The following is a 14,023-nucleotide window of genomic DNA, read 5'->3' on the forward strand; positions in this document are numbered from 1 at the left end:
TGTCCAGCCCCTCTCAAGGAGACTGGTTCCAGAACCAGAACCATGCGTTGAGGTGAGACCGACTATTTCTAGCTGGAACCTCTCAGCACAGGGCGATCGAAAAGGATTGACGTGAGGCCATCCCCCACTGGGAGGTTTGAAGCTGAGGGCTAACAGGTCGGATTGAGGATCTGGTCCTCCAAACCGGAGGCCATGATTCTCAAATATAAGGTAGAGTGTCCCCTTTAGAGTAAAGTATTCCCTTTAGTTAGGTGGGCAGTTCCTGCCTCAGGTGTAGGAGTTCAAGTATCAAATATCTAACATATTCACCTGTCAGTTGTTGTGAAGAGAAATTTGAGCCAAAAGGAAAAGCTGTTTTACTGATTGGTCTAGCTTCCTACCTTCCCCTCCAAGAGAGGCTCGGGTTAGAGTCGATTCTCCTCCATATCAAGCGGAAAAAGTCAGGTTGGCTGGAATATCTGTTCCAGATTTCCCCTGGACGCCTTTTTTTTGGTGGTGTTCAATGCATGTATCGGGGGATAAAGTGCAGTGGGTTGAAGGGACTGCCTCAGGCCTTTTTAGCACACCTGGAGGAGGTGTACCCGTGAGAGGGAGGTTTGGGAGTCTATCTGTCCCAGATAAGAGAAATAAGAATACTATTGAACCATGTAGATGTTTTAGGAATCCCAGAGATACTGAAAAAATGAATGAAATTGTACCAATCCATTTTAGATTGTTTTTTTTACTGTATTTATTTATGTTCTCTTGCAAAATACCTTTCTTAATTGTTCATGTACATTAGTGTTCTTTTTTTTTTGATATCCTATATATTTCAGAAAAATTCATTAAATTATTTTTTATAATAATAGTTATAACAATATTGTTGACTTAAAATTCTGATTTTATTACATTAATCTGTGTAAGATCACTCTATGTATTTTCCTGTGTCCATCTCCAGGCTATCCAAATAGTTATTGGAGCTTTGATCCTTTGCCTTAGTGCATCGGTGCTCCAGCTCCATGAAGTCCACTTTACTGGGGATGTGGCCCTTTTTCTGATTGTTGTCATACAGGTAGGAAAGTAGCGTCAACTGGAGTATTTTAGTTCATGTTTTCTGCTTTGCTTTTCATATCTAAGTAGCTTTCACAGTAAATAAAGCATCTTATACATGAGATATATATTGTGCTGATCTTTGCTATTGACTTTGTTACAACTTATTGAAATTTTCTTAAAATCAGGTGACATTATCTGGTTCTGTACTGGTCCACAGTGGCAGAAGACCAACTATGTTTTGGGTAAGTCTAAATCAAATCTAAATCAAGTCTAGTCTAAATCAAATCAAAGCAATCTTGACCTTATATATATATATATATATATATATATATATATATATATATATATATATATATATATATATATATATATATATATATAGTTTTGTTATTCAGGTTAATGTATATTCGCCTGATTTTATTTTAGAAGGCATGAACTTGATTTGAGAAACAGCTGGATAGGTCACCACCACCAGACTTTTACCATTACTTGAACTTTCTTTATTATTATTCTTATCAAACCTGATTTAATGCTGATTATTTTTTTTTACTAAAAAGTATTTTCGTGTCCAAAGTTACCCTTTTATTGAATGCCAATGATAAACCTTTCGTTATGTAAAACCTTTTTAAAATACTCTTTGAACTCTGTCAAATATAAAGCAAAGTAAATATTCAAAATATAACACAAATAGGTTAACTGGTTAAAAAGCTTTATATTCAAACAGACTAAGACGTTTTACTTTAATTTGTGCTGCATTTGATGGTGCTGCATCCCATCTCAGGTAATCACCAGAATAAGTAAATGAAAAAAAAAATCAATAGTGATTATTTTTATTATATATTGCTGGACTATATGGAGCAGCTCTTGGATTCCAGAATAACTCTGTAGCTAAATACTGTTATTATTTGCAGGTGAAATGTGTATTGGTTCTGCATCTGGTCAGTGCTGCCTTTGCTACTGCTGCCCTGGGTATTATGTCGAAACACCTTCCCTACCGACAGGACTCTTACCACTGTGAACACTGTCGGAGACTAGAACAGCATGCTGTGGTATGGTCTTTAAAATACTCTTAAAATGTTACCATGTATTTTCAATGTAAACAAAAAAGCTGGAAAAATAAGTTGTTTTTAGTTATAATCCAGAAACCAATCAAAATGTTGAATGGAAGGCTTAATGAGCCAGGATTTGTCTTCTATTAGGATTATGTTATACTTCCAAAGTCCTTCCTGGTGCAACACTGAAACAATGTTTGCAGGACAGAAATAACATTTTATCTGATTGAAAGAACCCCTAATAACATTGAATCAAACTAGAAAAAGTGTTGATCTAAGAGGAAGTAATATTGGAACGTAAAATGCCGTTATGATATGGTGAGATACAGCATATGAACTGTTCTTAACCAAAACATCTTTTTTTTTGTCCATTGTGTCCCTCTGTTGTCCCTTTTTCATTAACACTCAAAAACCATTGGATGGATGGATGGATGGATGGATGGACGGATGGATGGATGGACGGATGATTGATGGATGGATGGATAGATGATGGATGGACGGATGGATGGATGGATGGATGGATGGAAGGATGGACGGACGGATGATTGATGGATGGATGGATGGATAGATGATGGATGGATGGATGATGGATGGACGGATGGACGGACAGATGGATGGATGGATGTACATGGATGGATAGATGGATAGATGGATGTATGGTTGGATGGATGGATGGATGGACGGACGGACGGACGGATGGATGATGAATGGATGGATGGATGGATGGATGGATGGATGGATGGATGGATGGATGGATGGATGGATGGATGGATGGAAGGATGGATGGATGGATGGATGGACGGATGGATGGATGGAAAGCCTCTTCATGTTAAGTCAAATGGTTAAACCCAGACTGTAGCCTTGATATAAATCAGCTGGTAAGTAACTTCATGATAAGACATAACTTAAAAATTTGTTTATTTCCAAATAAAAATTTGTTGTGCAAAAGCAGAAGTTTGAAGTACATTACAAGAAAATATCTAGCAAATATTATAAAAAGAACTGTTTCTGGAAAATGAATTCAGTTTATAATCCCAAGCACAAGAGCTCTAAAAATAATGAATTGTGTGAAATAGGTCTCACAGTGGGCAATTTACTGATAAATGACTGTATGTGGCATTAGTATCATCACATAATTTACAATGGACTGTACAACTTATGAAGGAGACTTCCAATTTCTCTGTTTTTACTGTCCACTGCAGCAACATTGTTTCAGAAAGTGCACCGGGCTGATCGAGCAAAAGTGTAAAGTAAGTCAATGGCTATTAACTCAACTAACATGTTAGTCACACAGTTCAGTTGAGTGCATGTATCAAACTACATTTACCCAACTGGCATATTAGATAGTATGTATTTTTGAGAAATGAATTGTCTGTGGAATGTTAACTTTTGGAATTCCCTGAACAGCTACTGATTGATGGGATTTTGGGAACACTGGTGATCTTCCTGGTGCTTGAGTTATTGATCTGCATCACTGCCATGCTGTTTGGACTAAGTGTTCTTGCTGCTGGAGGAACCCAGGTACAGTTTTTATTTTTAGCTACCTAGATATTCTAGGTAGATATTATTTTCTTAATCTGGGCAAGTGTGAATGTGCTTTTTGTGTGTATATAACAAAATTTGAATTTAAATGAGAAATATTTTTACTTGGTGAAATAGCATCTACTACAGCACCCATAGAGGGGCCATTTGAATTTAAATGTAGTTATAGAGATTCCAGTTCCTTGAAAACAAATTACATCACATTCAAATCAGCAATTGCCCTTTACCTGTTCTTGTCAGTAATTATTTTCTTGTGGGGGAAATTCCTAACTAGCACTGTATGAAAAGCAGGATTTGCTGCAATTAATTTAAATCCAGCAATTGATTATGTCTGTCACTTTACAGACATAATTTAACCAGATCATACAGTCGATGCTTGACCGCAATCCTTCACACCAAACATGCTTGTAGTGGGAGTGGAGAGGGAAGGAAAAAAACTCCCTTTGAACAGGATGAAACCTTCAGCAGAACCAGGCTCAGTGTGAGCGGCCATCTGCTGAGGCTGACTGAGGTTCAAGGAGACAGAGGCAGACATAGAAAAAGAAGCATAGATACAAAAGGCAACTGTCAACCAGCTCCACAGGTGGCGCCGTCCAGGAAACACACAGCCAGGCAGACCAGCTCAGAGCCAGCTCCCATGTCAGAGGATGAAGAGAGCACATCCAGTTAGTCACAGTCAGAGAAACAGGACTACACTGAAAAACAGACCAAGCTCCAACATCTATAAACAAAAGTCTTGATGGCAGCAGCACAGCTGATATTTCTATCCAGGATGGATTCACAGCCAAACAGGAAGAGACGAGGGGAAGCTACTATGAGAAAAAGCAGAGAGAGCAGAACGTTAGAGATTGAACTAACAGATTCTGCAGAGTGGGAGAATAGAGATAGAATATATTGGCTGAAAACAGCAGTTTTATCTTAGCACCATAAAATATCAGAAATAGATGTCAACTTTCTTTCTCAGTGTAACTCCCATGGCCCTCCTCTACTCAGGTCTCTTCACATGTAAAGAAAGTTGCTGTGAGCCTTACAAATTTGGGTCGTGCTTACACTTGAACAATTTTGATACAAACTAAAACACAAGGTGTTACACTCATCTCATCTCATTCTATTCAAATTGTAGTTAAATTGTCTTACCTGCTCAAATAATAGAAGACACTTATTTTGTAACACTTTTATAACTTAAACTAGAACTTAAATCATAAGTACATGAGTAAAGCACATGGTTCAGATATTGTTTCTCAATATTGTTCTTCTAAAAAAGTGTCACTTTTAGTCCCATTATTCACCCAAGTTGCAGTATATTATTACTAGTTATTTACTTTTGATCTTTAAACTTTCAGACGATTTTGCCTTCTGTGCATCATTTCAGACTGAACAGACTTTATCTATTAAATCCATCCAATATTATAATATATACAAACATTTTTAAGTAATTCGTTATAAAAATTGCTTTAGATTCATGATTATATTAAAGGTCTGACCCCAAGATGCAGAAGACCAAACAGAGAGACCAGGGAAAAGTTTAAACAGGTTTATTTAGGAATAATGTGATGAAACCAGTGCTGCTCAGAGTAGAATGACATGAGTCCAGTGCTGCTCAGAACACTGTTCAACCGGAACTGAAAGGGGAGGGGGAAACACTGCGGTTAGTTCAGGCTCAGTGGGAAATTAGAATTTTTGGTTTGAATTGGAGGAGTAGGTTGCAGACTCACTCTCTCAGTTGAACCTTCCAGAGAGAGAAGGTCCGAACAAATCCAGTTTGCAGGATGACTTCCTGCCGAGAGGCAAAGACAAAAACAAAGTTAAGACTCAGCTTGACAAAAACTCAGTTTGACTCAGAAAAACTCCGCTTGGCTAGAGAATCCAAAACTGGCAAACAAAAACTCAGGTTAGACTCTGCTAAACTAAGCATGAATAGAGTACAGTCAGCAGCTTAGGAACACTCCACAGGTAATGAGGAAATGAGCTGCAGGTGTGCAGGGAGACCCAATGAGGACGGGGCACCACCTGGTGGAGGAGGAGAGGAAACACAAAAACAGACCAGAAAAACTGGATTCCTGACACTGACAATACGGAGTTTTCTCATTCACAATTTAATATGATGCTTTAATCTTTAAAAAATCTCTCTTACTTTTATTTCCATATTAAGGAGATTACTACTACTAAAATAAAGTTAACAAACCTAGCCACCGGCATATCGTTTACAAAGCTGTTATGTTGCATCCTTTGGATTAGTCATGGATTTATGTTAGCAGCAGTTTATGTTAACTATGCAGCAGTTAGACCAAAAAGCAGGATTCCTTTTCAGCAGAGAACATAACAAAGTACTTGCGTTTTGATTTTAAGGGGCGACCATTCAGCAACCCACTCTGCGTTTTATACAACATAAACCAAGGGCCGGACTGTGACATTCTCTGCTCTGTTACTGGTCTGATCCACCATTCATCACACCTGCTCCACTGCAATCAGCTCTTACTGGTTCCACCTGTTTTCACCTCATATTTACGCTGTGCAGATCAGCTGCCAGTGCTAAATTGTCTCAAGCCAGCCGCACAAGCATTGACGTTTTTAGAGACCACAGCTGTGCCAACCCCAAGCATTTTCTCTGTCCTGTAACGACCTGATCCAGAATAAACTCTGTTACTTTTTTACTCCTAATTTATAGTCCCTTTTTATATGGTTTCACCCAGTTTGAGTTAAGAGTAGTAAATAACTTGCTCCCAGGAAAAGAACCGGAAGGGTAGTTCTGAGGCGCAGCCGCCTTCAGGGGGACCTAACTTCCTTATTTAACAAAACCTCTGACTATATACATCTACACCTTGAATATAATTGCAGAATATTTTCGAATAGATAAGTTGAAGATTGTTTTAGTGGACATGATGACAAACTTTGTGATTAGAATAGGATAAATCCTTACCTAGAGCCCTCCAAAGATATCAAAATAACACAGCTATGCAGTTGTAAGCCTAAAATTGTAGTGGAAAAGTTTAAATGAAATTAAGACTTCGTGAAATGCTTTAAGATCATCCAACATGCAGAACAGGTAAAACCTCTTCCTCAGTGCCAAACTTTCTGATGACTAGACAATGAATTATTTTCTAAAGCTCTCCAAAAATGTCAAACTGATACAAAACAACAAAGTTATAAACCTGAAATTATATTGTAAAATTGTAGAATCCGTTCTGAAACCTGGCTGGCCAACTCTACGTCTACCTCCTCATTCATTGTGACTGTCTGGCAGAATGATGCTAATGGTGCTTTTGGCTTTTAAGATAAAAAAAAAATACTATTCCTTAATAATCCCAGTGGGAAATTACTTAATCTCATCTGTCAATATGCTCTATCCAGTACTCCTCAAGTGGAAAACTTAGTTTCACCTGGTTTAATTTCATTTCGAATCTTTAAGGAATTGATTATTGAAGGTATCAATTATTAATTGATTAATTGAAAAAATAATCAAGAGAATAATCGGATTTGTAAAGTAATCAATAGTTGCAGCCCTAGTTCTCAGGGCATTCACAGCTCACATAAAACTCACAGAGACACACACACTTAGTGCCATATTGACTCTTCTTCACATTATCTCTCACAACCCCTTTCATTGGCATTGCTGTACCACACTGCTGTGCAATTTTACCAGCAGATTACAAATATGCTAAATAGCTAGAACTAGAAGTTTAGTTAATTAATAGGTAATTAAAATCAAGGGAAAATCCAGTTTATGATTATTAGTTAAAAGGCTGCATCTGTAACCTGCTTATCCACCAAAGCTCTTTAGTCTTTTACCGAAGGTGCAACTTCTGGATCTGTTTGTTAAAATCCAGTTGTCTTTCACCAATTTAGTCATTTAGATTATGGTTATCAGCATTTATTAATCACCAACCAAATAAATTGTCTCTGTTTATTCAAATGTCAACCAAAGGAGAGTGGATTAGTCGCCCACTGCATTAATAACCACAAAAGACCATGGGTTACAGTATTTATACTTTTTTTTGGCTAAAATTCCCAATTACAGTATTATTGTATCTAATAACTATGCAAACACTAAACACTACTAAAAATAAACACAAGGTAAATCAAAAGCTAGTAAAAAGTAGAAAAATGGGTCTAAGAGTCTCTGAGGACTAAGTTTTAAGGCTGGTGGGTTAATGAATATAAGGTGTCCTTTAAAATAGCAGCAGATAAATGAGAATAAAAAATTTTAACGGCAATGAAACAGTGAAGCTTCATTCCGTTTTTCAGTGAATAATAAACAATGACTCAGAAATGCATTAGAATGTAGCAGGACTGGAGCAAAATGAGTTAGTTCAGATGACACCAGTAGGCCCGGCTACGAGGCGCAGCTAGCTAAAACAATGGATCGTAAACTCACAAATTGGCTATCATGATCCAACTGTAGCACCCTGACTCTTTAGACAAAAGGGGAATAAATTAGCAGAGAAAGTAACACACAGCCCCAATCATTCAGCCAGGTTCAATGAATATTAGCATTCAGTTCAGAGCTCTTTCTTAAAAGTAGAGCCTATCTGATATGGGATTTTGAAGGCCAATCGATATTGGGTGCTGATATCCAACAAATATCAGCCAGAGTATTTAGTAAAAATCAATACAAGGGATATGCAGTGTCTGACTATACTCCAACTCAAATTCTTATAACAAAACATATGATTCAAGACAAAGAAACAGAAAATAGAACTATAGAATTAAAATAAGCAACTTTAATTTAAAGCTACAGTGTGTAATAATTACAGGGATATACAGTCAGAAATGTAATATATTATACATAACTATGTTATTTATCATCATCTACGAGCTCAGCCTCTTAACCTTAATATTTGCGTTGCCTTAGAATTCGTTATTTATAATTACATAGGAGCGGGTCTCGCAGCCATGGAGGCAGACATGTTTGCGCTACGGCAGTGTAGAGCCAACAAACTAGCGATTGCGGGATCGTCCATTACGCTCGAAAGTAACTACGGCAAGTTGAGAGAGATGAACTGAGATGGTACTGAACAATAGTACTGTAAAATTATCTATGTAAACAAATCTCATCACTTGAGAAGGTTGGTAATGCGGACGTCGTGGAAGACATTTTGTCCCGTAATGCTCGCCGTACTGTTGGGGGGGAGAAGCGGTGGGGGGGAGATGTTCTTGTTGCTGCGGTCTGCAGTTTGGACGTTGGATGTCGCTGAAAATTACACACTTAAGCTTTAAGCAGTGTCAACACCAAAGTATACATCAAATCAATTTTTGTGTTGCTGAATTAGATATTCCCTCAAATCTGTGGTAGGGATGCACGATATAATCGGCCCCCTATCGGTATCGGCCTTAAAACTGAATATCGGACATCGGCCACCCCACCGATATTTAACCCGATATTTGATCAGCTTCTGAGATTCTAAAGTCTAAAAAAATAATAAAAAAATACTACTTCTTCTTCTTCCTCAAAAACTTCTTTATTACAGACTTAAAAACTTCTAAAGACGAGGGAAAAAATATTGATACAGTAAAATATCACAATATCTTCATATGCTGATATATTGCCATTTAAAAACACCATATCTCTTTTACTAATGAAATATTGCTATATGTCATCGTTATGCTACGAAATCCCCTGAAAATTCACGAAATTTTGCCAGATTTTTATATGTTGATATATTGACGCGCTATTGATCTATTTTACTAACAAAATCTCACAAGAATTTGCAAAATATCACGAGAGTTTGTAACAGAACGATGAAATTTCACGAGATTTTGAAAGTAAAATAGATCGATACCGCGTTTTAAAAAATCTATTTGATATCAGCATATGAAAATATATTTGAGTATATTATTTTTCAAAGTGTCAGAAATGGATAACAAAACTGCTATTTTCAATGACTACTTATTTTTGTCCAGCTTTAACATCAGTATCGATATCGGTTATCGGCTACATGAGTTTTAAAATATCGGATATCGGCCAAAATCCCAATAACGTGCATCCCTAATCTGTGGTATTTTTTTTACCTTGTAGGTGTTGAAGCCCTAACTTTAACACTGCAGATGCTGCATCCAACACCTATAATATACATACATTTAGTGTAGTTTGCTAATAAGATATCACGTCTACAGAAGATCATGTAAATGAAAACAAGCGTCTGCTGCGTCTCCGATTCAAAATCGGAGGTGAAATCAATTTAGTGTTCTTATAATAATTGTAGCTTTAATTTGCTTACTTACCAGGGATTGTGGTTTCCTGGACCGGCTGTTAAAATCCACCAATCTAGTGACCCAGGCTAGGTAATCAGTAGAGCTTTTAATTATCAATAAAGAACCTTTTATCCCTGTTTATTCGCACAATTACCAAAGGTGTGTTACGAGGGGAAAAGAAGGTTAACTTGTTGGATCGGTGGAAACGAGGGGAGCCCAATCTGTTCACCCAACAGGCAGCTCTCGAAGACACTAGCATTAATCCAATGTAATAACAAAAGGAAACTTTGCAGGGCTTTTTTTTTTTTCACCTGACATGGTTTAGCGTAAGACCAGTGTATCTCTTGTCTCAGACCTGGCAGTCACAGGGTAAAGAGAAAGGGGAGTCAGCTGCTTAAAGCTTGATTTATGCTTGACTCTGTGCAGCACCTAGGAAAATGTTTAACTACGCGGATGGAGCTGAATGGAAAACATGGCGAGTGAGCGGCTACTCCCGCTGGCAAAGGTTCACAAATGCAAACATCTAGAGACATCCCTTGATTTAGCTAATAAATATCACCACTACCAACACATTGTGAAAAAACTCCAAGAAAGAAATTACTTTCACTCTTGACCGCCATGAAGAGGCTCTTGACATCATAGGGGAATTGCTTATTTGACATTTGACATCTCCAAGCAGCGTGTTGAGGATCGAATGGCAATGACATAAGCATTATCGACTCCCCCCTGATGTCACATCTCTGTAACAGAGTCCACTTGTTTAATATCTTCATAATTTTCTGGTAAAACTGAAAAACAGTGTGAAAAATAAATGATCTTCCAGTTTTGTTACACAAGGCAATTAAACAGCATATTGGTTAGTCAATGGTAAATCAATGTTTGTTTTACATAAGTAGAAAATGGAGACTTTATGCTGTTTCTCTATTTTTGTTTTGAAGTAGCAGGCAATGGAAAGACATTTGAACTTGGGTGATAGATCTAGTCTACTTTCTTGGTCTCAGAGACAATCTTATCAAATTTTTAAATGTGTATTACTTTTTCCAGAATGCACAAACCTAACTATGGTTGCACTTTAAACCGTCCAGAGGGAAAAGAAAACACAAAACATCACAACTATAAACCCATTTGAACTAATTCAGACCCAAATGCAGAGGCAGGGAGGCAGAGGTGAGTTTCTTGTGAATTTAATAAAAGGAAAACAGAACACTGAGGCAGGAATCCAAAAAAAATAAAAAAATCAAACATGAAAACAAAGTCAAACAAACCAGAAACCATGGAAACATCTGGGGGAAAACAATCACGAGGAGGAAGACTCAGTGAGACGGAATCAGACAAAGTTAGATGAGGAACCAGCACTGAGGAACTGCACAAGGAGAGTATTTATGGGAGACTGAACAAAGAGAGGAGTAACGAGCAGATTGGGAGCAGGTGTGAACAGAGCAGACGGGAAAGGAGCTAGGGAAAATAAGAACACAAGAGGGCAGCAGAGAGCAAGAAATAAAAACCCAAAGACTGAAAAATAACCAGAGAACACAACATAAGAATGAAACCACTAAAACTAGAAAACATGGAGCAAAGTAAAACTGAAAACTCAAAAGGAAACAACAGAACCAGAACTGTGACAACCTGGAGGTCATTTTGTTATTTCCACCATGACTGACGAGAAAAGGTTTTACCCAGTACTTACATCATAAATCAGTACTATTGTTGTACCACTATTTTTATTTAGACTGATGATTTAAATTGTTTTCCAAAGAAACCTTAACTAAAAATTCTCAGTCATGTCTTACTCTTTTTATGTGTCACCTACAGGATTCCAGTTACAGGCCTCCTTATCCACAGACCCGCCCCCCATCTACTTTAGTAATTCAGGCTGCTCAGGTTCCTCAAGCTGCAGCTGAGCCTCCTCAGGTACTTCTATTCTGTTTTGGTAAAGATGAAGTATTGCAACTAAAGATTTATCATTAAATTGTCTTTACCTTCTGACCCATGCAGTCACCCTTAAGATGTAATGTAATCTATTAATGCTAATCTATTCCATAGCAATATAGTAACAGGAAAAGCAATCATAAACACACACAATTATAGCTAAGCTACCACTGGGTTAAACTGCTAGCTAGTCCCTTAAAAAAAAAAACTGATGTTTTCAGCTAAGGATAAAGGTTAGTCAAACTCAAATATCTACTTAATTTATTATGATTGAATTTCAATTCAAATTCAAATCAGAAATAAGTCTTATTTTTTAAATAAGTGTTGTAGGTGTTGATAGCTGTAGGCAGGAAAGATCTTCTGTAGTGATATATCTTGCACCAGATCTGGAGAAGCCTCAACATTCTGTTGTTGTTTAAAAATGTTCTGAAGAGAAAGCTCACTTTTGTCCATAATTTTCTTTACCTTATGAAGAATTCTTTGTTGGGAAATAATCTCCAGAGGTTATGAAGTCCAGAGCTGGCCTTCTTGATTAGCTTTTTGAGCTTTTTAAGTCATTACCCCCAATACTGTTACCCCAGCAGAGTAAAGAAGTTTTATAGAATCGATTATATGAAAGGGGGCTCTACTTTGCTCAATCTCCTTGTGGAAAATTTGGTCAATAGCATTGAGAGGCTGATTGTGCTGATCCATAATTTAGAGTTTTTGTAAATATGCAAGGAGAGGGTCCAAAAAAGGCACCAAAGCATGATAGATAAGGGAGATTGAAAGAAGGGGAAAACAAAGGGCTTTATCCTCCTGTGATGCCTTGAAAGATGACGTGACAGCAATTTACTTTATCAGAATAAAACACTCACTTTGATTGACTGGAACAGTTAGAATGATTCAGATGTCAAAAATGAATCTGCCAATCCAATTATATTTTCATTTCACATCAGCAGGACATGAAGACTCATGACTGCTCTCTCTGTGATTCCAGGTGGCCGTAGTTGTGACGGAACATGACTCAGAGCAAATAGAGGACATTTCCACTCCACCCACCGAACCTCAGGTGGAGCCAATAGAAGGAACGGCTGCACAATCCTGAACTCCTTTTTTTCACTCCTATCTTTTACTATTGTGCTCAAACAGAAAACGATTGTCAGTATTTAAATCTTTTTTCCCTTGTAGGTCTGTATGATCAGGTCAACAGATTGATCGCTACATTCCAAAATCCCTCAAAGATCATTCTAGGTTTGAAAATGGTTACAACAACCTTTGCAGGAATGAAATGCAAGTTTATACCTTAAATACTAGAAGGAACTTGAACAGTTTTATGGATTTAATGTTAAACTGAGGAATCAGACCCACAGTAACTGTAACCTTAATTAGAGACAGTGAAGTGCATAAAGTAATATATATATATTCACTGCATAGCTAGGTTTAAGGTTATATTTTGTATTCCATGTCTGCCTCATATATTTTTAATATAGTACTTTTCTCTTCAGTCTTCCAAAGTATATTTTACTGGGAAATGTTGGAACTCTGGCACTACAGATTCAAGCATATATTAACAAACCCTTATAGGATCACTAATCCACAAACTTAGATTAGAAAACCAAACACTTTTTACCTAACAGTTGTTACTGATGCAAACATTTCCGAGCACTATCCATATGTGTGGGGGCTCACAATAAACCTGAGAGGGTCATGTCTCCCCCCAATCTTAGTGCTATCTGCTTGCATGCCTGTAGTTATTATTGGCAAATGTTAGAAATTATGTAAATTCTTTTGAAATTCAAAGTATGCAGCACATTATTTTTGTGGAATGGTCATATGACTTGTAATTTTTTATATGGCTACAGCTTTTTACACAGATGAATGTCATATGTTGGTTTCATGTTTGGTTTGCAAGCTTGACAGTATTATCCATGAAAATCACAGGATTATCTTCATATGAATGTGTAAACAGCGTAATAACAGTAAAAATAAAGTCAGTGCTACACATTTGAAAGCTCAGATGGTGTCCATCTTGGTTCTTTCCAAAGATCATGCCTTTTACTTCTACTATGTCAAATACTGCTAACAGTGTGTGACAGGCAAAAGCTGCCATGTTTTTAAGACATTTTCCTTAATTCAAGAACATTCGTTTGGTGGAGTGTGAAACATCAGAAACATGATGAATGTTGTCAAAGAAGTATAAAAAGCAGCAGGTAGAGTAGATATATGGAAGCAATAAAATTAGTTTATACCCACCATCTACACTCACCGGCCACTTTATTAGGTACACCTGTCCA

General features: G+C 37.2%; 1 protein-coding gene across 2 annotated transcripts in view; it reads left to right on the forward strand.

Moving 5' to 3' along the window:
- LOC107103348 overlaps window positions 1–13,738 on the forward strand; it is a 21,050-nt gene extending 7,312 nt beyond the window's left edge. The window contains exons 2-8 of one of the 2 annotated variants that reach the window (XM_015403021.1): window positions 938–1,051; window positions 1,218–1,274; window positions 1,944–2,081; window positions 3,287–3,334; window positions 3,492–3,605; window positions 11,631–11,729; window positions 12,727–13,738. In XM_015403021.1, the coding sequence (XP_015258507.1) occupies window positions 938–1,051; window positions 1,218–1,274; window positions 1,944–2,081; window positions 3,287–3,334; window positions 3,492–3,605; window positions 11,631–11,729; window positions 12,727–12,834 (678 nt within the window). In that variant the 3' untranslated portion in view covers window positions 12,835–13,738. The remainder of the gene's footprint in view (window positions 1–937; window positions 1,052–1,217; window positions 1,275–1,943; window positions 2,082–3,286; window positions 3,335–3,491; window positions 3,606–11,630; window positions 11,730–12,726) is intronic. The other variant, XM_015403022.1, reaches the window with a different exon arrangement.
- Window positions 13,739–14,023: the final 285 nt, after the last annotated feature.

Source organism: Cyprinodon variegatus, unplaced genomic scaffold (genome assembly GCF_000732505.1).
Source record: "Cyprinodon variegatus isolate N-32 unplaced genomic scaffold, C_variegatus-1.0 Scaffold1426, whole genome shotgun sequence".
NCBI lineage: Eukaryota > Metazoa > Chordata > Actinopteri > Cyprinodontiformes > Cyprinodontidae > Cyprinodon > Cyprinodon variegatus.